At 47.7% G+C, this 21,719-nt stretch overlaps 1 protein-coding gene across 6 annotated transcripts in view; it reads right to left on the bottom strand.

Annotated features, from left to right (window-relative positions):
• LOC132329648 (collagen alpha-1(XIII) chain-like) overlaps positions 1-12,803 on the bottom strand; it is a 66,685-nt gene extending 53,882 nt beyond the window's left edge. For 5 of the 6 annotated variants that reach the window (XM_059850888.1, XM_059850887.1, XM_059850890.1 and 2 more), the window contains exons 1-6: positions 12,799-12,802; positions 7,644-7,679; positions 7,020-7,046; positions 5,254-5,304; positions 1,524-1,559; positions 72-98 (exon numbers count right to left, since the gene is read on the bottom strand). In XM_059850888.1, coding sequence (XP_059706871.1) covers positions 72-98; positions 1,524-1,559; positions 5,254-5,304; positions 7,020-7,046; positions 7,644-7,664 — 162 coding nt within the window. In that variant the 5' untranslated portion in view covers positions 7,665-7,679; positions 12,799-12,802. Of the gene's footprint in view, positions 1-71; positions 99-1,523; positions 1,560-5,253; positions 5,305-7,019; positions 7,047-7,643; positions 7,680-12,798 lie in introns of all 6 variants that reach the window. The other variant, XM_059850889.1, reaches the window with a different exon arrangement.
• Positions 12,804-21,719: the final 8,916 nt, after the last annotated feature.

Below are 21,719 nucleotides of genomic sequence, written 5' to 3'. Positions count from 1 at the left end.
TGTTACACCAGGGTCCCAGTGGGACCCTGCAGGAGGCAGGGCAGAAGCCTGCAGAGGAGTTCTTTGCTTACCGGTTTGCCGTCCAAACCAATAGGGCCCTGAAAAAAAAGAGGAAAAATGATGAGAAATGCTTTCCCCATGGTGTCTGTCCATCTTGTCCATCTGTCCCAGGAAGCACTAGGTAGCACAAGACAGCATGGGCTGGGGTGACGTGAGGTGACTCCCTGCCCTCTTGTCCAGTCCTGGCAGGTCCCTGGCCCACTGAGTACCAGCCCAGATTTCAAACTGCTTCAGCAGGGACCTGCTCACTGTCAGCACATTTCAGCAGCAATGCTGGACCCAGGAACAGAAACAAGGAGGGATTCATAGTCAATTTGCAAAAATAAATATCAGAATTTAAAATTTTACAGTGTTGGGTAAACTAGTTGAATATCAGTAGTTTTCTCAAGACTTTCACTTAAAAGGGCACCCACCTTTGGGGGAAGAGGAATTTTTGCAAGTGATAGAATAATAAAAGTGTGTCAGGGAAGAGATGACATACAGCTCAGCACATGCTGAAGGTACTGTTTGATGAGACACAGGCTCCACAGAGCTGTCCCACCCAGCACTTTCTCATGAGCTGGGCCCATTTGTTTTCTGCTCCTCCAAAAGCCAAAGACCACAAGGGCCTGGAGAGATCTGCTTCTCCTCAGCCCAGGGGCAGCTCACAGCCCCCCTGTCACAACAGGCAGAGAGGTGGAGCCCGGGCAGACAGGGGGAGGCTGCCAATTCCTCCCATTCTGCAGGCGTGAGAGTCCCCCCTGCAGACCTGGAGCAGCAGCTGAGCTGCCTGGCCAGGGCAGGGATGTGGGGGGTGTTTGTGTTTGCCCCAGGCTTCCTAGCTGTCCAGGATAAATGCATATGAATAAACAGCAACTGTTGGAGCTCTTCAGCAGCCTCAGCGCTTCCCAGAGTGCTGCCAGCAACTGTAGGATTGAAATGAGATTTGCTTTGTCCTCTCCTGGGCATTATCTCTGTTCCCTTGCAACTGTGCTGGAGAAGAATTCCCTCTCATGACCAGGGTGTTCAGCCCAGCATAGTCCCCAGCTGACCCTCAACAGGCAGGGCCTTTTTTGGATCCCAGGCACTTGCTGCTATTGGAATATCATCTAAAAGCTCAATTAAAGTTGGAATTTCCCCTACCTAAGGGTTGTTTTCTTTGTTTGAGATAGGGGTATTTCTTAGGATGGTTTTCTCTTACTGAACAGATCTGGCTTAAACTATGTTATTTTAACACTTGGGGATTTTTTTAAAATTAATTTCCTTTCAGAGTTGTGTGGTTTGGTAGGATTTTTTGCTCCCTAAGTATCATTTAAAAGAAGAAAAAAAGGAGGAGAAAAACAAACTAAGAAAAAATTGCTTTTTCCAGGGATATCAGACCAGGTCATTGGTTTCAGGAAGAAATGATGAGCTACAGCAAGCACTTATGGGGCTTCCTAGTAGTATCACACATCCGTACCTCATAAATTAGGAGTTACACTTACCGGGAATCCAGGAAAACCTCTTGTTCCCGGCTGTCCCTGGGAAGGATGAAACAGAGACAGCAGTTTAGAGGAACTCAAATGAATTTTGATGGATCCTAAGTCCTCTTTACAGAGCCTTTCCTCCAGCCTCTGACCAATTATCCTATAACTCTCTGAAGAGATACCCAATTCCCCTCCAAGGGGAAAGTGTCTTGGGAAGGAGGGGAAATCTCTCATCCCCACTCCAATTTGCACAGGGCCAAGAAAAGGCTGGAGCAGCTCCAGTTTGGATTGCAGGCAGTTTCCTTTAAGTTTCTACATTAATTAAATGGGTGTCTCTAGCCCATATGTTAGACTTTTGGAGTATATTCCAGAGGCTGAGCTCATTTTATGGCAGTTCTTGCTGCCATAAACCTGAGATGTTTAATGCAGGGTGCTGTTCTATGCAAGACAAACCTTGCAGGTCACTGGTGTCTAAATACAACCATCCCTCTCCTCCTTCACCCCTCATCTTATATCTCAGCTCATTCATTTTCCTCAGAAATAATTCTGGAGATGATTTTTTTTCCTCTTCTGTTTTTTTTTTTTCTTTTTCTTTTTATCCTCTGAGAGCTAAGACAAAAAGGAGAGTGAGGCTGTGTGATGAGAGGAACATGAGCACCTCAACTTTTCCCCTGCCCCTTCCTGGCTAGCTAGGCTATGGCTACCAGTTTGGGATCAGGTACAGCAAACACTGGCTTGGGATGTGTTTGGCAGCTTCTTCATCCCCTGCTTAAGAACACCAAAAAAAGAGAAAATGTCCTGGCTGTTAAATTTTTTGGAGTTCTTCGATTTTTGAGGCCTGTGACAAGGTCACAGTTACCATAGCTTTGTTGGTATCCAGGAAGGATACCACTCCATTTAAGGATTTTTCAATCTGTTTTAAAAAGAAAAAGGTCAGGAAGCATATGGGCCATCTGGGCCAGGCTTCAGCAGATCTTGAAGCAGTCTCACGTAGACAGAAACAGCCGGATGAGGTAAATCCTGTGCCACGCTCATCAGCTGACCACTGTGGCATCCTGCCTACCCTGAAAGCTGGGCTGTGATGCCAAAATGCCCAGCTTCCTTATGTGTTCCCTCATTTTGGGGGAAAAAAATGCTTTCTTCAGCAATTTGAGCTACCATGACTGGACTGCTGGAGCCCCACAAGGGTTTCCTAGGATAGAGCTGGGCATAAATAGGGTGCATCTCTGCCTTAGCTGGAGTGATCCCATGTGGTGCTGAGGGAAGGGAAGGGCAAGCAGGAGATGGGGCTTCTGGGCTGTGAGGTTGAGGTTTGCCACACTGAAGCAATAACAATCCTTTGGGAGACATCAGAATTGCACTGATAGGGAAAACCTTCACCTTCAGGTAACATCTCCAGGCACCCTCTGTCTGCAGAGAGACTCACTGAGGGTCTACCCCTGCAGAGGATGGGCCCAAAGAGCCTCTTTGCAGGGTTTGAGGGATGCCCCCACCACAGAATCCCTCACGTCGCAGTGAAGAGTTCTGGTTTGCTAGGCAATGCTAGCAGGACCTAATCACATTTGCACTATTTCTTTAGTTCTGCAAAGTTGAACTTGGTCAGCTTTGCTTTGCAAGATACACACAAAACCACCTGGCCCTGTTGGCCAGTGACCAGCAGGGAAGATAGGCTATAAATTAAAGGATCTGTCCACCGCTGGCTTCTGAAAAGGCAAGAAGCAAGAAGAGCCTAGCCAGAATTCTGGTTCCCTGTTGGACACCTCCCTGACAAAAAGTGCTAAAAAAAGAAATAGGGAGAAAACCTGGAAATGGTGCAATTTGGCTTCCTCTGTAGACTACAGACTGCTGCTTCTTTCTCCTTGGAGGACAGCAGAGTGATTTGCACGGTATCACGCCAAGGCAACAGTTCAGCAGCGAGCGATTCCAAGAGACTGTTTTTGTTGGGTGGCTGGTTTTCCTTGTCTCCTTTTTAAAATGTTGATTGCATGAAGTATGTAATTCTGGGAGCTGCCAAATCATGGAGACCGTCTGTTTCTGCCACTATTGGTGCACTGTCCCTCTCTGGCCAGGAGTGAAGCAGCTCTGAGCTCCGGCAAAAACTTTAACCTCCAAACAAAAATCTGGAAACTATTTGTCATCCCACATCTTTCCGAGTGGCCCCTTGGCCAGGGTTTCCGTGTTTGTCTTCAGTGCTCAGCCATCCTTTTGACCTATCACCAGCTCCCCAGGAAACTGGATCATCTTCACAGTAGGCTTTGCAGGGGGAAAGTGTGGAGTTGGCACTTCAGGGCTTTGACTGGTGTAGGCAAAACCCCATTTTAGACACCATTTGCCATCTAATTTTTCTGCTGCTTTAAAGATGCAATGTGTTCTGCACTTTCCCAAACAGCAGCAAAGCAGACAAAATTGTCCTGCAGCCCAGGCACGTGTCCTTCAAGAAAACTGCCTCCTTTGCAGGACCTGCATGGACAGGACCTGATGGCTTTTCTCTCTGATTACTATAATTAGAAGGCTGAGAGGCAGAGCTTGTGAGAAACAGCAAAAACAACTGGGCACTTACCCTCCAAAATCTGCTGTTTGTAGAGCAGGGTGGTCTTGCTCAGACCTTGGCTTGAGAGACTTGCCAGCCCCTCTTCCCTGCCTGGATGTGTGGCAAGGGACCATCTGCTAGGCATAAAACCCTTGGGGAGACCCATTTGGGTCCTGGGCTTGGGTTCTGTCGCTTCTCAAGCTGCAGCATCCCCGGCAGGTGGGCCTGGGGAGCAGCAAAGCTGGTTTTTATTAGAAACACTTGTCATGGGGCTTTTGGGAAGTTAATTGGAAAGCCAGATGTAGCCAAGTGTTTGCACTGCCCGGGTCTGTCTCACTTGACCTCGGCTGTGAAACAAAGGCTGCCAGCAGCCCATCCTCTCTGCAGGTCAAGGACGGTGCTCTTCACAGGTTAATCAAAATCGGAAGTGCCCACTGGGAGGGAGAGAATTGAATCTCCAGGTCTTTTTTCATGGAAATCTCCGGTGGAGGCTGTGCAGGGATGGAGTGGAGAGGTCTGGCTGCACCAGCACAAAAGCAGAGGCTTGATGGCTGAGCCACAGTGCAAGAAGCATCCAACATTTAGGGCATGTAAACACTCCAACCCTTCATCTTGGGCTTTTTTTATGACCCTGCCCTCGCAAAATGTTTTGTCTGATTGACTCATTGCACCTTGTAGAGACACTTTTACTGGAGGGTGCAAAATCCTGCCTTTTCTCAGCCAGATAAGCAGTGACCATGCTGACAAGGAGCTCCCAAGATTTTGGGTGCACGACAAAGACCTCTGAACTACCCTTTGTCTTTGTGAGCTCCCCAGTCACTGGCTTGGCTCTGATCCTGCCAGTCAGTAAAATCAGGGGGCTTATTCCCTGCTGATTAAACCAAAGGCTGAAATCAGCCAGGCAAAGGGCAAATTTTCTCCAAAAGTGATAGCAGCCCTGTTGCACAAAGGAAATACACTTCTTCCTTTTAAATGCAGGACTTTGGTTTCCTTGCCAAGGGAAGGCTTCCTCATTTGTTCTGGAATATGAGCTATAATTTCATTATATATAGTATATAATAGCAGTATAAAACCAAGGCTGGCTCAGCATGGGAACCACATTATACAAGGTTTTTGCTCTTTCCAGCTGATGCTGAGTCCTAATGCCCCTCCTAAGCCTTTCCCAGTAACTTGCCAACATCCTGCATCAGATAAAAATAGAGAGAAAAAGCCACTTACGGGTGGACCACGGGGCCCGATGATGGACATACCAGCTTCTCCTGGAGCACCCTGCAGAGAGACAAAGGGGTGAGAATAGGAGAGGAAAACACAAAGAGAACTACATTCCTGTCAAGACTGCAGGTAAATGAGGGTGCTTTAGGTGTGAGATCTTCAGGGCTCACGGGGCAGCTGCTGTTCTGCCTTCCCCAGCTCCTGCCTGACACTTTGGGAAAAAAGATGTCCTTGAGAGCTTCTCAGATGTGCCAGAAAATGGAAGCTGCACAGCAAGGAGAAGTATAAACACATAAAACACTTTCTGGCAAAACAGATGTTCTGCCCCATTGCAAGTGTGAAAGATGGCCTGAAACCCTTTCTGTTTCCTTCCTGCGAGTTCCAGGAGGGTTGTGTCCTGCAGAAGAAAGAAAAAGAGGGATGTGCTGGGCTCCAGAGAAAGGGAAGCTGCAGGCAGCTCATTTGGTTGCCTCCAGAAATGCCTCGCTTGTGTACATCTCAAACTCAGTTGAGATGTGGATGAAAACAAAGCAAAGTGCTTGCTGGAAAAGGAAACAGCTGCCTCTCCAACTCCACGCCACCCACAGCGTGTGATGGGCAGGACATGTCACTCTCTTTGGAAACATGATGTACTCCTGAGAGGCAGCTCCAGAAGTGCCCAGGGCTGAGGAGCTTTGGGACAGAGCATCCCGTAAACCAAGCAGCCTGCAAGAAAGCAAAGCACTCTGGAAAACAAAGCTATGCACTGCCACAGACTTAGGGCTCTCAGGGAGGCCTTCGAGGCAGCAAGGGGCAATTAGGAGTGATTTTTTTTTCCATTGATTGTTTGTATCTATCTGCTGTTCCTTCATGAAAATTTTGGTGAGAAACAAATGCAAGGATATGCAAAGAAAAAAGCAGAATGGCTTCAGGTGCGAAATTCTGGTCTGTTGGATGTTGGTTGGCTCCAATGAGCAAAGAGTGAACACAAAGATGAAGAATCTCTATCCTACTTTCCCCTTCCTTGCTGTGTTTTTCTCTCTATTATGAAGAGGAGCGAATGGGTCTGGTATGGTAATGCATAGATGACCCTTCTTGTCACATAAATATCCACACCTTTCTTAATTTCTACATTTTGTTATTCAATTATTTACAAATCCCAAACACCTCAACTTCCCTGCTCTCCCAGGAGGGAGGTACAGCTCTGGGGTAAATATACTAACACTGAAATGCCAAACACTTCAAAACAGGGGCCAGCAGTAGGATCAGTTTGTAAACCAGCACTTCTTTGTGGGTACAAATCTCAACTCACTGCACAGCACACAGTCTGTAAGATGGTGTCCCACAGACCATCAGCTTTCCTCAGGAGGAAGAGATCCCACCATGCCAGAAATAGGAGTGTGCCATGCCACTTTTATTCCTTGCTCCCACCTGCACCAGGGATCAGGCTAACCTGGGAGGTAGAGGGGAGCTGCAGGTTGGCTGGGGCAAGCAGAGCTGCCAGAGGGGGAGAAAGTCAATGGTTAAAATCCAGGAAGCCTTGAAGGAAGCCCTGCATTTGCCCACTGGCTCTTAGGCTGTTAGTAAATTGTCATAAACAAGAAACACAGCATCTTTGGAGGCTGAGTGGCCTGGAAGGAATTTGGGAAATATACTTGCACTGACACGGAAGATGGGGCAGCCCAGGGGTGTGGAAGGCCAAAGCTGGCTGCAGTGGCCACGACTGTGACAGGGGAGCTTGGGCTGGCCCTAGAAGAGGACAGTTTGGGGGTTGCTACAAGGAGCTGACTCACCTTCTCTCCAGATTGCCCCTTTAGTCCCTGGGTCAGTGGCAGCCGTCACAGCCACATGCAAGAGGGTGCAGGGAAGAGAGAGAGAAAGGAGAGAGACAAACACAGGCGTCAGCGGCAAAGGCACGCTCTGCCCCCCACAACCCCGGCGATGGGGCTGGCATCAGCAGGGTGGCCTCAGCTCCTGCCCCAGTCCTCCTCCCCATCCTCACCACGGGAGCAAGGAGCAGCTCCAAAATACAGCACTCAGCCAGGCAGGGGATGGCCCCCTTTGCTCAGGGCAGCTGCCAGTGGCAAGCAGGGGTGCGTGTTAGGAAACCCAGGGTTAGCAAGCCCAGCTGGCACAGGAGGTGGCAGTGGGAGACACCCACACAGGGGGATGCTGAACCAGAGGAGGGCCTGGATAGGACAGCAGGTGAAATGGAAACACCTCCCCAGCATGTATGTGGCTTGCAGGGCTGGTCACCCTGCTGAGACCAGGGGAGCCCCTCAGGTGTGGGGCTCAGGGAGAGTAGCTTTGCTCAAACTGACAAGGATTATCCTGAAAGCCACCCTCCCTCACCCCCAAATCCTGGGGGTTGGAAGAGAATGGGAATGATAAGGCACACAAGAGAGGGTTTGACTTACCGGCCGCCCAGGGATTCCCATCGCACCTTTGTCCCCCTGGCAATTAAGGCAAAAATCAGAGGGAATTGGTAACTGGCCAAAAGCAAGGTTCTAAAACAGCATAACTGAACTAAGCCACAGCAGCAGCTTCACACTGTGGTGCAAGTGTCCAGGGATTTTGAAAGGGAGAAGGTTAAAGAGTAAAATGTGTTTGCGTGTGCCCAAACTTGTCTTTAGAACGTGTGAGCCACCAGTTCATTTCCACATATGACAAACCCACACATCTCACAACACAAATTACATACAGCAATTTAGGCAGCAAAAGGAGGACAGGAGTCTCCAGTCAAACAAAGTACTATCCCTATTTCCAACACTTCATAAAATCCAGGTCCTGGGAACTGGCTTCCTGCAGTGGCCAACTGTCATATTTTTCTCTTTCTTGACCAAAATCATCTGGGTGTTAGCTATTTATTTATAGAGTTATCACTTTAAAACACAATTCTTTTAGACTTAAAAATACTGTCCTGTCCAAAGGAAGAGAAAAATGTGAGAACACAAGCTGCCACAGGAAAAAGCATGTCTGGAAGAAGACATATGAGCAGCTGTTTTCAGTGTCCTCTACCCCTCTGAGATACTTCCCAGTGCATTGTCAGCATGTGAGTGATCCTAACAGTGGTTTTGGGAATGATTATGGGTCAGGTGACACTGGACAGAGCCTCGTAAACACATGAACATAGGACCAGTGACAATTTTCTTCACCCACTTACCTACAAGGCAGTTGGCTGCCTCTTACAGCTAAACTGTACTGTGCAATTACCAAAGAAAAAAAAAAATTACCCCCTCTGCATTCCTGGTCACCAAAACTGAAGGCTGTGCAGATCTGGAAGATAGCAGCTCATTGCTAAAGGATCTTGATGATTATGGCTTCAGCAGTCATGTAGCTTTTGCTCTATATTTTGCAAAAATGACGTGATAATAATCCCTCAGTTCTGTTTCCAGCGATGTTTGGGGTTTCCTTATGTAAAACAGAATGTTCCTGCCCCTGGCTGACTCTGTCTGTAGACATAAACCTGGTTTTCTGGTTTCTGCAGCTGGAGACACCAGCCCCATTGGTGCCACCTCTTTATGCCTCCCCACACGTTCAGTGCTAGCGCGTGTGAACGTAATCTGAAATCTCTGGCAGGGGAAGGCACTTAGCTCTGTTTGTTCTTCTGGGAATACACAAAGGCTGTGCATCCCAAACTCAAACATTATTGCTTGGGATCAAACCATTCCCTGGTGGAAGCTCAGTCGTTTCCCTCTGCAGACCTGGGGGGGCTGTTTGGTATGGGGGGCATTCCTTTCCAATGCAGCTCATGTTGTGATAAATTGAAGAGCCGTGTACACTTTGCAAAAGCACCCCTTTCAGATGGATGAAACCCTGAACAGCTGCTTGATTTTAAGTTTTGTTGAGGATATATTATGGGAAAGTGCTTTCTTCTAGGGTGTTAGGTGGGTTCTCAGTCCTGCTAATATTTGCCTATCTCTTTGTGCCAGCAGTGAGCAGAGCTCCTGGTGTCAGCATCTGGCCCTGGCATTACTTTATGGCTGCTGGAAAACATAATACTGAGCTTTCCTCTGCTTTCAGTCCCTTAAATACTGCTTTCCTCCAGAGCTGAGCCCAGGCTGATTTCCCTCATGGTTTTTGAGGCAAAAGCTGAATTTGCTTCTTCTGTCTCTGCTGTGGCTGGTGCCCGAGCAGGAAGGGCCCAAGGTCGGGGCTGAGCTGTGTCAGGTCCCCTGTGAGTACCTGGAGTGGTACATGACGGCACCGTGTCTGGAATGTGACTGAGCAGAGCTACAGCAAAGGGGGAGCTCCCTGTAGGACAGCAAATAAATGCCAGATGTTTATAAGGAAAGGTTGTCTGTGACAGGCAGCCAGGAAAGAGCACTTGTGGGTGGATGATACCGTGTAGGCTGGTTACAAAGTCATGAAAAGCTGCCTGAAGCTCCCACATCAGAGTTAAAAGAGCATGAAAGGCAACCAGCAGCCCCTGACCTGAGCCAGGGGAGAGCCAGCAGCACAGTTTGCATTTCCTTCACTGGGAAACTGCCTCGTGCAGGCTCCAGGTGAGCCACAGCCTGGGGAGCACGGAACCATCACCAGAAAATCACACTGCTGTAATTCCAAAACCCACGCTCCTTCCTCAGTCATGACTAACTCAGATGCAGATACTGTTATTATGGATTTTTGCATTTGTCCCAAGGTGACTTAGGCCTTCTAAATCCTGCTGCAACTAGCAAATCCCATCAGCGAGAACACTGAACACTTTGCCTCCTCAACCAGACCCTCAAAGACATCTTCAAAACTAGTGTTTCCCACACATAGGAGGGTTCATGAGGATCATGCTACCCTTTAAGTTTGGATCTACAAAGCTCCTGTGGTCCTTACTCTGTATGGGCCATGTCCTGTTTGCAATATTCTATTCCATGTTCCATTTTTTATGCAAGTCTACTTTCTACCACCTTAAGGATGCTGGGAGCCTCCTGATCAAAGTACTGTCAGACAGAAAGAATGAGGGGATGAAACAGAAATAATGAAGTATTTACCAGGAGCTGTGGCCTTTCTGTGAGGCCCTGGAACAAAATACACTGAAACAGGAAAAGTCAGCCTCGAACTCTGAAAGGAGGGCTTGATAAAGACATGGAACCACATGGAAGTGTTTAGGAAACAGAATGGTTAAAAAAACTCTCCACAGCTCCTTGACCATCAGCTCTGATTGCTTCAGTTTCCTAATCTCCTGCTTGTGAAGTTCTCTCTCCTTTTGGCACAACTCTACCCACAGCTCTCCGCACGAGCTCTGAAGGTATCTGCAAGTCCACGGAGAACAAGCTAATTACAGGGCTTTGACTTTCTTCCTTAGTTTCCATCTGCTAAATATTATTTTTTCATGTATGGAATTGCTGCAGTTGCCACAGAAATGTTGCATGATCAGAAATGGGAGAGAAAATGTCCGTGAGAGGATCATTTGCTTCGGATGTGGTCCAGACAGCAGAAGGACTATTGCAGGATTTCATCACTTCCTTCCTTCACCCCTTTTAGTCCCAATCTCATCAAATATCTTACATGACTGCGGGTTGCCCTTGTCTTCACCAAAGCCTTCACTGACTTGAGGATAAGGGTGGAAGTGTTCGTTGGGCAAGAGAAGAACATGAAGTTCCCTTTTGCTGCTCTGGTGGTGCTCATCCATTTCCCTGGCTCTTGTCCTTGACTGTGAGCAGGGCTGAGTGCGTTTCTAACGAGTATTTCTGCCCATCTCCACACCCAAGCCAATACCTGCACTGGGAGCTAAGCCCTGTCACACAGTTTGTTGTCTCTTTTGCAAGCTGGGAAACAAAAACGGGAGAGAGACGTGGGGTGGTCATTGCTTTGGGGTCACTATCCAGAACAATGTGTATGACAATCAGCCAGGAAGGAGCTCAGGTTGCTGCTCATAAAACCATCTCCATTTCAAGCAGGAGAAATACACAGGGGTGGGGGAATACTTCCTATGGGGACATAGAGAACTCACTTGGCTTTTCAGAGGTGAACCTTTTCTCACAGTGACTGAGCCGATGTCGCTTGCCAGCTGATCAGAAACCCAAGAGGTCCTGAATGAGATGAGAGTCCTACTAGTCCAAGACAAATTTCACTTTGGCTAAGAACACTCAGTCTGCCCAACTTCCTCTTGTTATTTCCATTGGCTGTAGCATTCCTCACAGCCTGTCCTAGAAGTCTGCTTGCAGAGACAGGTTCAGGGGTCGCAATAAGCCAGGATACAGTAGCATATAATGTCAGCACTTCTCTGGTGGTCCCATGTGCTTCTGCCAGGCTTCAATCTCTCATTACAATATTAGGTTTCTAACCCTTATTGCTGCAGAGGAAGCCTGGAGCGTGCGTCTTCCTCACCCCACAAAGGCAATGACTGCTCTCTAGAAGACATCTGTGTTGATCCAGTGATTTCTCTCTGATTTCTCACAGCAATAATAGAAATGCCAACACCACTGCCAATTTTGTGCCCACCTCATCCCTTTAGTACCAACCTATGGGCTGCCCAGTCTGAAGTGGCAGGAACTGCCATGGAGGGACTCCAGTTTGGAGCTGCCTGCAGAGGCGTGCTCTCCTCCCAAAAAGCCACAGCTAATGCTGAAACAGCCAGTCCTGAAAGCCCCTGGGATAAGCTATCGCTGAAGTTTTGTGTGGATCAGGCCTTCCAGCTGTGAAATGCTTTCAGACCTTTTGGCCTAGAAGGTGCAACTTTTTGGAAGATTGCTGTCATTAAATAGGTCTGTGCTCGTATATCTGTGGGAGTTGAGTCTATAGCATTTCAGCCTGATGAAAGGGGAAAGAAAATAGGTTGTGCAGCAACTACTATTCAGAACGTCATCTGCAAACTGTTTAAGACATTTCTGCATGAACAGACAAAAGATGACTACCGTATGTTTAACTTCTCATGTTCCTTCACAGAAACCCTGAATAGTCCCTCTATTGTACAGGAATATAAACCATTTCCTCTGGAAGGACCCTGCTATGAGACAATGTAGCATTTCTTTATAATCCTGAGAGTTATGGATACATGGCTTCAGTCCTTGCGTTGCTGCTTCTGGTTCACTGTGGGTCTGGTAATAGCTGCAAGAAAATTTCTGCAATAACCTAGCTATTTTCCTGAAGCCTAAATTGTCTGTGCTGAGGTTTTACATTAGCTAACATTTGAAAAGGAAGCTGTCAACACAATTTTTCCTCTGAAATTGATAGTTGTGCAGCTATACTTGAAGGCCTGGCAGTTCAGCCAGCTCGGGTGAGTAGCAGGGAACAAGTCCCTGCAGCTCAGCTCCTGCCATGTGTTTGTGATCTGTCTTTCCCCTTTTCTGCAAACACATCTCATTCAGCACGTGGCATCCCATGCATGGGAAGCACACACAGCCAGCTCCCCCAGAGGCTGCGGGGCCAGCTGCTAACACACAGATCTCTGCCCCACGTGAATCTGCCATGTCCCTGTCCCTGCTGAGCTGCAGCCAGGAGCAATCCCACCCCAATCCAGCCTTGAGCTCCCCTAGTACTTGCTGTTTGGGATGGCCCAGGCTGCCAGGACTACAAAGACACCACTGACAGACTCCATGCCAACAGCTTCTATAACCGTAGAGGTTTGGTACTTACAGGTGGACCTGGAAGAGAGAAGAAAAATAAACAGTAATTAATTTTTTAATGCAATAAATCCTAACAAAAAGAGCTAGAAAAAAACACTGCACCATCTTTTGGGCTTTATCCTCAGGCTGCTCCCATTTATTGATGCACTTTCACCTGCTCCCTGCTTGTTAATTAAGGTATCCCCACAATTAGCAGCTGCTAATAACCACCATGAGTGCAGGGCAGCCTCTGACAGCCCTGTCAGAGCCCTGTGTTGGGAAGGCCATGCAAGTCAGGCTCTTGACACTGTCACACTCAGTTTTGGTCTTCCAGCACACATGAGAGTGGGGAACTTGTTATTTATGTGATTCCTCCTCACATCCTGCCCACCCATGGGGGCTAAGAAAGTTGAAACTGAGGAGGCAAGAGCCCCTTTGCTGCTACAATTCCTACCCATTTCCCACCAGAATCGGTAATCTTGTGAAGGTGTGAAATGGTTAATGAGGAAACTACAGCTATTAAAGATATCAGGTACCTTTTCTCTTTAATACAAGCTAATTTCCCCCTTTTCTTCTGCCTCTGATCCCATCAAAGCCATCCTGCCCTCTGGGAAGAAATTCCCTCAAATCCTTTGGGTTTCTTTTATTTTGGAAATATTTTTTGGAACCTGCCAGTGTGGAGCACTGCATCTCCCTCATACAGCATGGTTGTACAATATATATCAGGGCTTAAACAGCACATTTCTTTCATCAGTTCCCAGAAAATTCCTCAAAATCCTGACAGATATTGTGTGTGTGGAAAGAAACCCCCGGACTCACTACTTTGTGGTTTCCTCTCTGTGGGAGAAGCAAGACACACCATACAACTGTCAGGGGTTTCTACATTTTCCATACTTTATAGACATTGTGTTTTCTCTTTTTTTTCCTTCCCACAGAGTGCCAAGAAGCAAGGCTAAGCAGTATAACAGGCGAGCTGACAGATAACAGGCAGATGTGAGCACCTGCAGAACAGTCATCATCCCAAAAATGCCCCTGGCTGGAAGTCCACTAAAGAAACTGGAGACCTTGGATGAACAAACACTTTCCACATTGGAAATCTCTCACTTATTGTCACTCTCTCATACCCCAGGTTTGGTGACCTGAAACTGCCCTGTCAAATGCCACTGTCAGACACGGCTTTCTTTGTGGTTGATCAGAAGAGGTTACCTCTAGATAAACTTTTGGTTAAAATACAAAAAATAATAACCACCTTCATGATGGCTGACAGAGCTAAAGTCACCACTCAACAACTCAAATCAAATATAAGACAGGGGCAATCCAGATTTGGTTGGCCTGGCAATGGCCCACCAAAATGGCCCACCTGGCAATGGCCCACCAGTGCTGATGCTGAGGTCACTGTCCTACTTGCTACACCAAGCCTAAAAAACGAAATGGCTTCTGATCAGACAGCTCATTTAGGAGGGCAAGGTCACACGGAATGCCATAAATTAGGATGCCGGAATCCTAATTTATGCCAGACTGGGAGAAAAGAAAGAAAAAAAAAAAAGAGAGAGTTTTCTGAGTCTGGCTTGGATCACAATAAAGTTCTGTGAGAGAACTGTTTTGGAGAGATTTTGTTTCAGACTGAGTGCCCTGACAGAGGGTCAGTGCTTATAGCTTGCCAATACACGGCCTTTATTTCCATTAGCAACACTTCAGACCCTTAATAACCCACCTACCTGTCCACATGGACTTGGGGCACTCATGGATTGCATGAACCAAACTGCTGAGCTAATATTAAAATAAAAACTTAAGGACATGCAAACCCTGAGCCATCCCTGTCCTTCCAGCCCAAACACAACCAGCCAGCAGCACAGCCAGTAATGGTGCTGCTGTACCACTGAGAGCAAACACAAGCTCTTGTTGCTCCAGAAGCTCCGTCCACAGAGCGGAGTAAATCAGCAATGCTGGCAGCTCTGGGCCACACACCCCACACAGATCAAAGGCAGGAGCAATAGTGGAGGCCCATCTCTGCTATGTGCCCCCTATAAAATTAATGGTTATGTGAAGGGGACTGCACAGCCTTGTGTAAACACTCATCAGCGAGCTGCAGGGACACAGTCTTGGCTGCAATAAGTCAGCTTGGAGACACCATCCAGGGACTGGGCTTCAAATCCTGGGGATCATCCGTGTGACCCAGGAGAAAGCAAAGCCCTCAGACAGAGTCATTTCCAAAAGCAACATCATCTTGCATGGGCTGGAGGAGGAGAAGGAGGAGGAGGAGGAGGAGGAAAGATGTCCCAAAGACAGCAGGAAGGGAGGAGGTGCTGCTGGATTAGCTGTTGCAAAGCATAGGGGATTTTACGAAGCAGAATAAAGCTTCAGCAAAATGCTTTGGTCATATTCTGTCAGAGTGATAAATGACAAGATGGAGCAGAGGTTCTCAAGTGGCTCGGTCCTTAATACAAGTAGTAAATTAATGCACATTACAGGAAAGAGTGGATAAAAGAGGACGGAGATACTTGAGCCTCTACTCTCAACAGCTCCAACCACCAGCAATGCAGTGAGCTCAGTCCTGGCCAAAGCTCTGGCAGAGCTGCTCTGGCCCAGGCAGGGATGCTGACAACCCTGCAAGCCAAGGGAACAAACCCACAAGTTGACCAGGCTGCATGGGACCCTTTACAAAAGCCACCTGAACTGCACAGAGTCACTACACCACCACTGCATGTAGTCCCCACGTCACATGGGGACATGCAGGCCCAGCCAGTTTAGGGCAACCATGTGGACCCAGGCCTGCTTGCCCCCACATGGGCCGGGTCTTGGTGGTGAACTCCAAAGAGCTCCACAAACAAAACAGAACAGCCACAAGTACAAATCACACTTTCTGGGGGCTTCTCCCCTCCTTACAGCAGGCTCTTTTGGGGTGAGACAGAGGTGGTGCTGCACAGGAGATGAGCTAGATCCCCTTTCCATATAAACAGCCAACAGGGAAAGGAGGAGGCAACAGAGAAGCGATAAAAGCTACTGCGAACATCTCCAAGTCCATTCCACAGCGAAGCCCAGCCAGCAGACAGACCCAGAGCTTCCAGATCACCAAATTCCTCAGCCTTGCACGGACAGAGAACCCACAGTTGCAATTAGCACCTCCAGATGCTGTGTGTTTTGAACCTGCTCTTGCTGGGAGCGGGGCGATGCCGCCGCTGGCACGCGGGCTGCAGCACGACCGTCCGCCCACGACGGGCTGCTCAGGAAGCTTCTCTCCGTGCCGGCGCCGCGCTGGAAGGCACCGGAGGGCTGTAAGTGACTGCAAGAGCTGTTTATCCAGCTGCAGGGCTTGTGGAGCAGCAGGGGATGGAGGAGGGGACAGGGAAAACGTGTCAGGAGTGGACGAGTGGGAGGAAGCAGTGGTCTCCTGCAAGGAGAAGACCTCCAGAGCACCTTTGAAACGGAACATTGAGAAAACAAAGAATTCTTGTAGGGGTACCCAAGGTCCCTCCAAACATATGGCCTCTGGAAATTAGCACCATCTGCACTGTCCCTTCTCAGCTGCTCTGGTTTTTATGCAGACAGAAAACTTCCTTAAAGAAGCTCTGCCTTTCTGTAGCCCAAGTGAGCAAATCAGCAGCCACCTAAGGGTAGGATCCACCTTACTGCACATACAGAAACACCACACCTGTGGTGAACTGCAAGGCCATGCCACAGAGCCCTCTGCTCACTGGATCTTCCCCATGTTCAACCAGCAACTGACCACAACAGAGCTGCAATGATTCCTTTTCTCTCAGCCACTAAGAGAGATAAAATGCCACCCTCCACGCTGTAGCCTCGCAGGCCTCAGAAAAGGAGAGGCTTCGTTTTGCAAGCCAGTCAAATTTATCCTAATCTGGAAAGTCTCATGTTGCAGACTATCAGATGTTAAAAGCTGTAGAGGAGCAGGTTTGGTGAGAGGCCTTCTGCTGATGACAGAGATATTCTCCAGCTTGAGACAGCAGCACTCTCTGGACCGAGAGGATCATTGAAATGATCCCATCCACTTAAGGGTATTTCCTGAAGTCTGGTAAAGTGTCCAATCTCAAAAGGTTCCCAAATGCTGTTGCTTATTTTTTCCCTCTAATTTCTTGGATTCAGGCAGTACAGTGTCTGCAATGTGTGTATCTTCCAGCCTGCTCCAAGAGCTCACACACAAGGAGGTTTTTTTCCCTCCTGTACAGCATACATAAGACAAGGAGGAGAAAGAGGGAACACGAAGACATTACTGTTGGTTACTTGGGTCATCCTCACTACACACTCTGGCAGCAGCAAAGATGTAAACATGTAATCCATCCCTGGGAGGAAATCCAGCCATTTCACAGACCCAGAAGCCAGCCTCAGGGAGTTAGAGATACAGTTACTTCCTGACATTCAGGGCTATGTTAATTGATAACAAGATAGCTGTGGCCAGGCAATTAGTTATGAAATGCTGATTGAAATGCCAGCGGCCTGAGCATGACCCTAGCCAGGGTGGCATGGAACCCCTAATTCGTGGCTCCATGGGCATTCAGTGCAGACTGACCCCATTCTGGAGCAGGCATACCCCAGCTGGGTGCATGGAGCACAAACAATGGGTTTGGCCTATTTTAAACACAGACATGCTGCAGTTTTCTCACAACAGATCCAGAGTACTCATGTTCTTCTAGAGCCAACTTCCCTTCCTCCATCAGGGGACAGGCAGTACATGCGGAAGCAGAGGGAACATTAACTCAGAGAACTTCAAATGAAAAGGCAAAAAATGCCATGTGCCTTGCCATAATTCATTAGTATTAGCGGTAGGTGGAATTAAAGACAAAAAAAAATCTTGAAAATATTAAGAAAATTTTTAAACACTGACTACCCAAAGCACAACCTCCAGTAATTTTGCTTCAGGTTTTGTTAGCAGTGGCAGATAACCTGCGTGGATAACTCACTCCAGAGAGCAGAAGGCCCTTGCAAAAGGCCAGGCTCCTCCATCCCTAAAACATTCCCTTCTAGGCTACACCCTTGCAGAGTGGCAAGAGGTTCTTCAAAGGATTGCAGAAATGTTGGACAGTGAAAGGACCATCAGGATTTCACTGCCAAAAAATCTGACCAACGCTAAGCTGAGGCACCAGGTTATGCCAGTCATTCAAGCTGGCCCCCAAAATCAAACCCATGACATCACTGAGAGTCGGCAGTTAATATCAGCAGCTGTTGAGGATAAAAGTCACTGCTCAGGCACTCTGAGCATCCCAGCATCACCACCACCAGCACAAGCCAAGCAGAAGGCCACAAGCACAGCACCAAAAAAAGTCCAAAGGATGCTGCTATGATCAAAGTAGACACCAAGGTGAAGCCTCACAGAAAAATTAACATGATTAAGCATTAGTCTCAAAAATAAAAGAGGGGGGGGTCTGATAGTGGAGTTTAATCACAGATCCCAAGTGCATCTCCAAACATCTCTGCTTGTTTCAAAATAAGGACAACAGGAGCCAGCCTCCAGAGCCAAAATAATCTAATAAGGGTAAGTGGGGCCTTTGGCATAACCACAGCCAGCCCGTTAGGCAAATTAAAGTGCTCAACAATAGACAAGCAAAAAATATTCTGACAAACATTTGGGAAGCTCCATTGTAAAAACAAAGGGCAGGAAAGGGTCAAGAGCAGATGGCCCACACAGTGCTGGCTGCACCCAGGACAAACAGAGCACCTCTGGCACCGCCAGGGGAGAGATGGTGGGATGGCCAATGCTGGACAGCACAATGCTCCTTTTGGGCAGGCATCCATGGGTCAGCAAGCTCTTCCCAAGCAGCAAACAATCACATTTGTCCCTGCCATGCTGAAGCACTTAGCACCACAGAAAGCAGAGAAATCCGGACTGGGAAGGACTCCCAGGGTCAGCTCACCCAGTGGGTTTTCATACTTGAAGGCCCCCCCAAGGTTTTCCAGTAGTGGTGCAGACCCCTGGATGGTAAATGGAAACCTTATGGTGGCAGGCTCATTCCACTCCACCACCTTGTGCAAAGAGCCCCCAGGCTCCAGCAAACCAGCAGCCCAAAACCGCTGCTCTTGACTATGCCCCTTTCTCTTCCCCTTCTGCCTCCCCTGAGCAAACCAAACAGAGATTAAAGAATTCCTGTGAAATGAGAGTGACACGAAACTGAGGAGGGAACATCTTCAAAGCAACCAAAGGAATAAAAAGTCTGTACCTAGCCCATTTGGGCAAATATTTCTCTAACCTGCTGCTGTCCTCTGGGGATAGCGACACCACATGCTTCCCTAGTGATCCAGTCCAGGCAATACCCAAGCCCTGATTCATAAGGCCATATTTATTATCTTTCTTAGAGACTACCCAAAATTTCCAGTGTTGTTGTTTAAGTCAGTCAATGACCTCTGATGCACAGCAAATTCAAAGAAGGGATTTTTTTTTTTATTTCTCTCCTTTTTGCGGTTACCTCATGTATTTGATGTCTGCAGTCCTGTTCCTCAGTCTTCTCTTGTCTTTAGACTAAACAAAACCTAATTCTTCCAGTCTCTCTGCAGAGGCCATGTTTTCTGGACCTCTGGTTGCTCTCACTGCTCCCCCTCAGTGGCCTTTTTGCCTCTTGAAATGCAATTCTCAAACAGCAACTGCCTCTCCAGCTCACTGCATGAGTCAATGGCAGACGACTTGGTGAAGGCAGAAGACATGGTGTCTATTTACCTTACCCACAGGGTCTTACTCACAGAGGGCAAATGAGTTCCTCCCTGTCACCACCTCTGCCTTGCCCTTATGTTCTGACATGTCACTTGTTCTCCAGGAGCCCTCGAGGGCTCTCTTCTTTAAGAAGCTGATGTCCTCACTGTTGGGTGTGACTGGCATTCATGTTCCAGGGAGGAGGAAGGTCTCCTGCTCACTCACAAGGAATAACTTCAGCCTTTCCTTGGTGTCCTTGACAGTCCCACCGCAGCCCAGGCTCTCAGATTTTCATCATGCACACCCATTCATTTTAAAACCTTTCAGCTTTACTTTCCTCCTGTCTTAAATTTCACCTTGCTGAGGACTTAGTGATTTTCTTTAGCTGATCTCTTCCTGTGGCTCCTTTGCACCGAGACAACTTCAACCCACTGCCTTCAGCAGCTTCTCTGTTAGGCTGCTGAGTTTTCTCAACTTCTTCCCCAGCACCTGCTCTCCAGGGGCACCACCCACCAATTCCCCAGCTCCTTCTGTGTTTTTGAAATCCACCTCAAACACCTGAGCACCAGAAGCACCTCGCAACTCTTAGTCTGAGGACGCATGTGCCAACTCCAGAAGGGACCACTCCAACAAACCCTATCCTTTGGCAGATGTTTGATAATCTCTCTGGAACTCCCACCCTCCATCCCCTAACACATCCTCTTCCATGCCAGGAATAAGAAGGTGGCATCTGAAAGCTCTGGAGAGATCCAAACCAGTTTGAAAGTTACAGCTGGTTGCTCAAGAGGAGTCTCTTGTTTCTGCACCGAGGAGCTGACTTCTTCAGCACTTGGCCAGGCCCTGCACAAGCCCTATTCCTCAGAGAGTTGCAGAATTAGGAAGGAACCACAAGGAAAAAATGGCCAAAGTAAATCATGGCTGGGTAAAGCAAAAACCAAAATCCATGGCATTTTTACTTCCTGCTGAAAATTACAATCTCTCTCATAATGTGGTTGTCTGGGAAAAGTAGAAAGTTGGACCTTACTACAGCTAATAATTATTTGAATAAATTCTCTGCTCGCGCACTTCAAATGCAAACAGCACACTTTATTCATTTGGCAAATTGCTTAATTCATTTTAATCCTATATAATTTTTGCAATTAGCAGCTGATTTTAATAACTAGCGCACTGTTACTTTTTTTTCTCCCCCTAATTTTTGTTATTCTTCTCTCTTTTCCATCTGCTAACTCTTTTCTTCTTCCTTCCTCCTTCCAAAATACTTTGCAACTTTTATAACAGCAAATTCTGTCACCTACCCAGGGATGAACAAAAGACCATTGTGTTCAATTTATCTTTTAATAGACTCCTTCCTCAAATACCTCACGGACTGCCAGTACTCCCTTCCAGACCCTGTCTCACACCCTTTTGAGTTATGAAAATGTTTGGGAGGGTCTTTCCTTTAGCCCAGACATTTTTCCACCCCAGATGATTGATAGCTCCCAGTTACCACTAATTACCCTATCAGCAGTTGGACATGAGCCTAGCCACAGTGCTCTTCCTCCAGAGGCCAGCAATGCATCCCTGTCGCTCGTTATCCTCTTCTTCAAGGATGGAACAAACTGACTAATTAGAGACACCATAAATTCTTCCTTCAGGCTCTTCCTGATGCGTCGCCTTGTTTCCAAACAGAGCATGTGGAGGAGAGTGGGGCTGATGCTAGTCCTTTCAAAAGGAAAAATGTGATGGGGTTTATGAGCCTAAGTGGGTTTGTTCAGAGTGTTTTATGGAGCAGAAGAGGAGAGTATTCATTCAGCCAACTCTAGCTGATGCTTTTTAGCACATCTCAAGCTGGAGAGGTTGGCTTGGCTCCCCCATGCCCAGTGGGAGCCAGGCTGGGGCAGCATGCACATATGGAGACAACCTGCACTGGCTGACAGGGATAAAGGACTCAGGCTTCCCTTACCTAGAATGAACTGTGCGTGCAGATCCCTTCCCTGCTGCCTCCAGTGCCAGCACCAGATGCACAGCACACACTGTGGAGAGAGCCATCCAAGTGGAAAGGCAAAGAAGGAACCCCAACCAACTGCTGCCTCCCGCCAAGCGTGGGCTGGAAGGCACCTGCATGCTCTCATCTTCCCAACATGGCAAATTTGGCTCAGTAAGTCTGCTAAATTCTGTCAGGACCTCCATCTTGTTTGAGAGGGCAAGATTTTTTCTCATTTAGGCATTCAGGTGGTTATTTTTTAAGGTAGTGAGAGATCCCATTATAATCTCAAAAAGAAAAGAGAACACAAAGAAAATGGACAAGAAATACTTTCCCTTCTCCCCAGAGC

The sequence above is a fragment of the Haemorhous mexicanus genome, chromosome 7, assembly GCF_027477595.1.
Source record: "Haemorhous mexicanus isolate bHaeMex1 chromosome 7, bHaeMex1.pri, whole genome shotgun sequence".
Taxonomy (NCBI): Eukaryota; Metazoa; Chordata; class Aves; order Passeriformes; family Fringillidae; genus Haemorhous; species Haemorhous mexicanus.
This window is presented reverse-complemented; position numbering and strand designations above follow the sequence as displayed.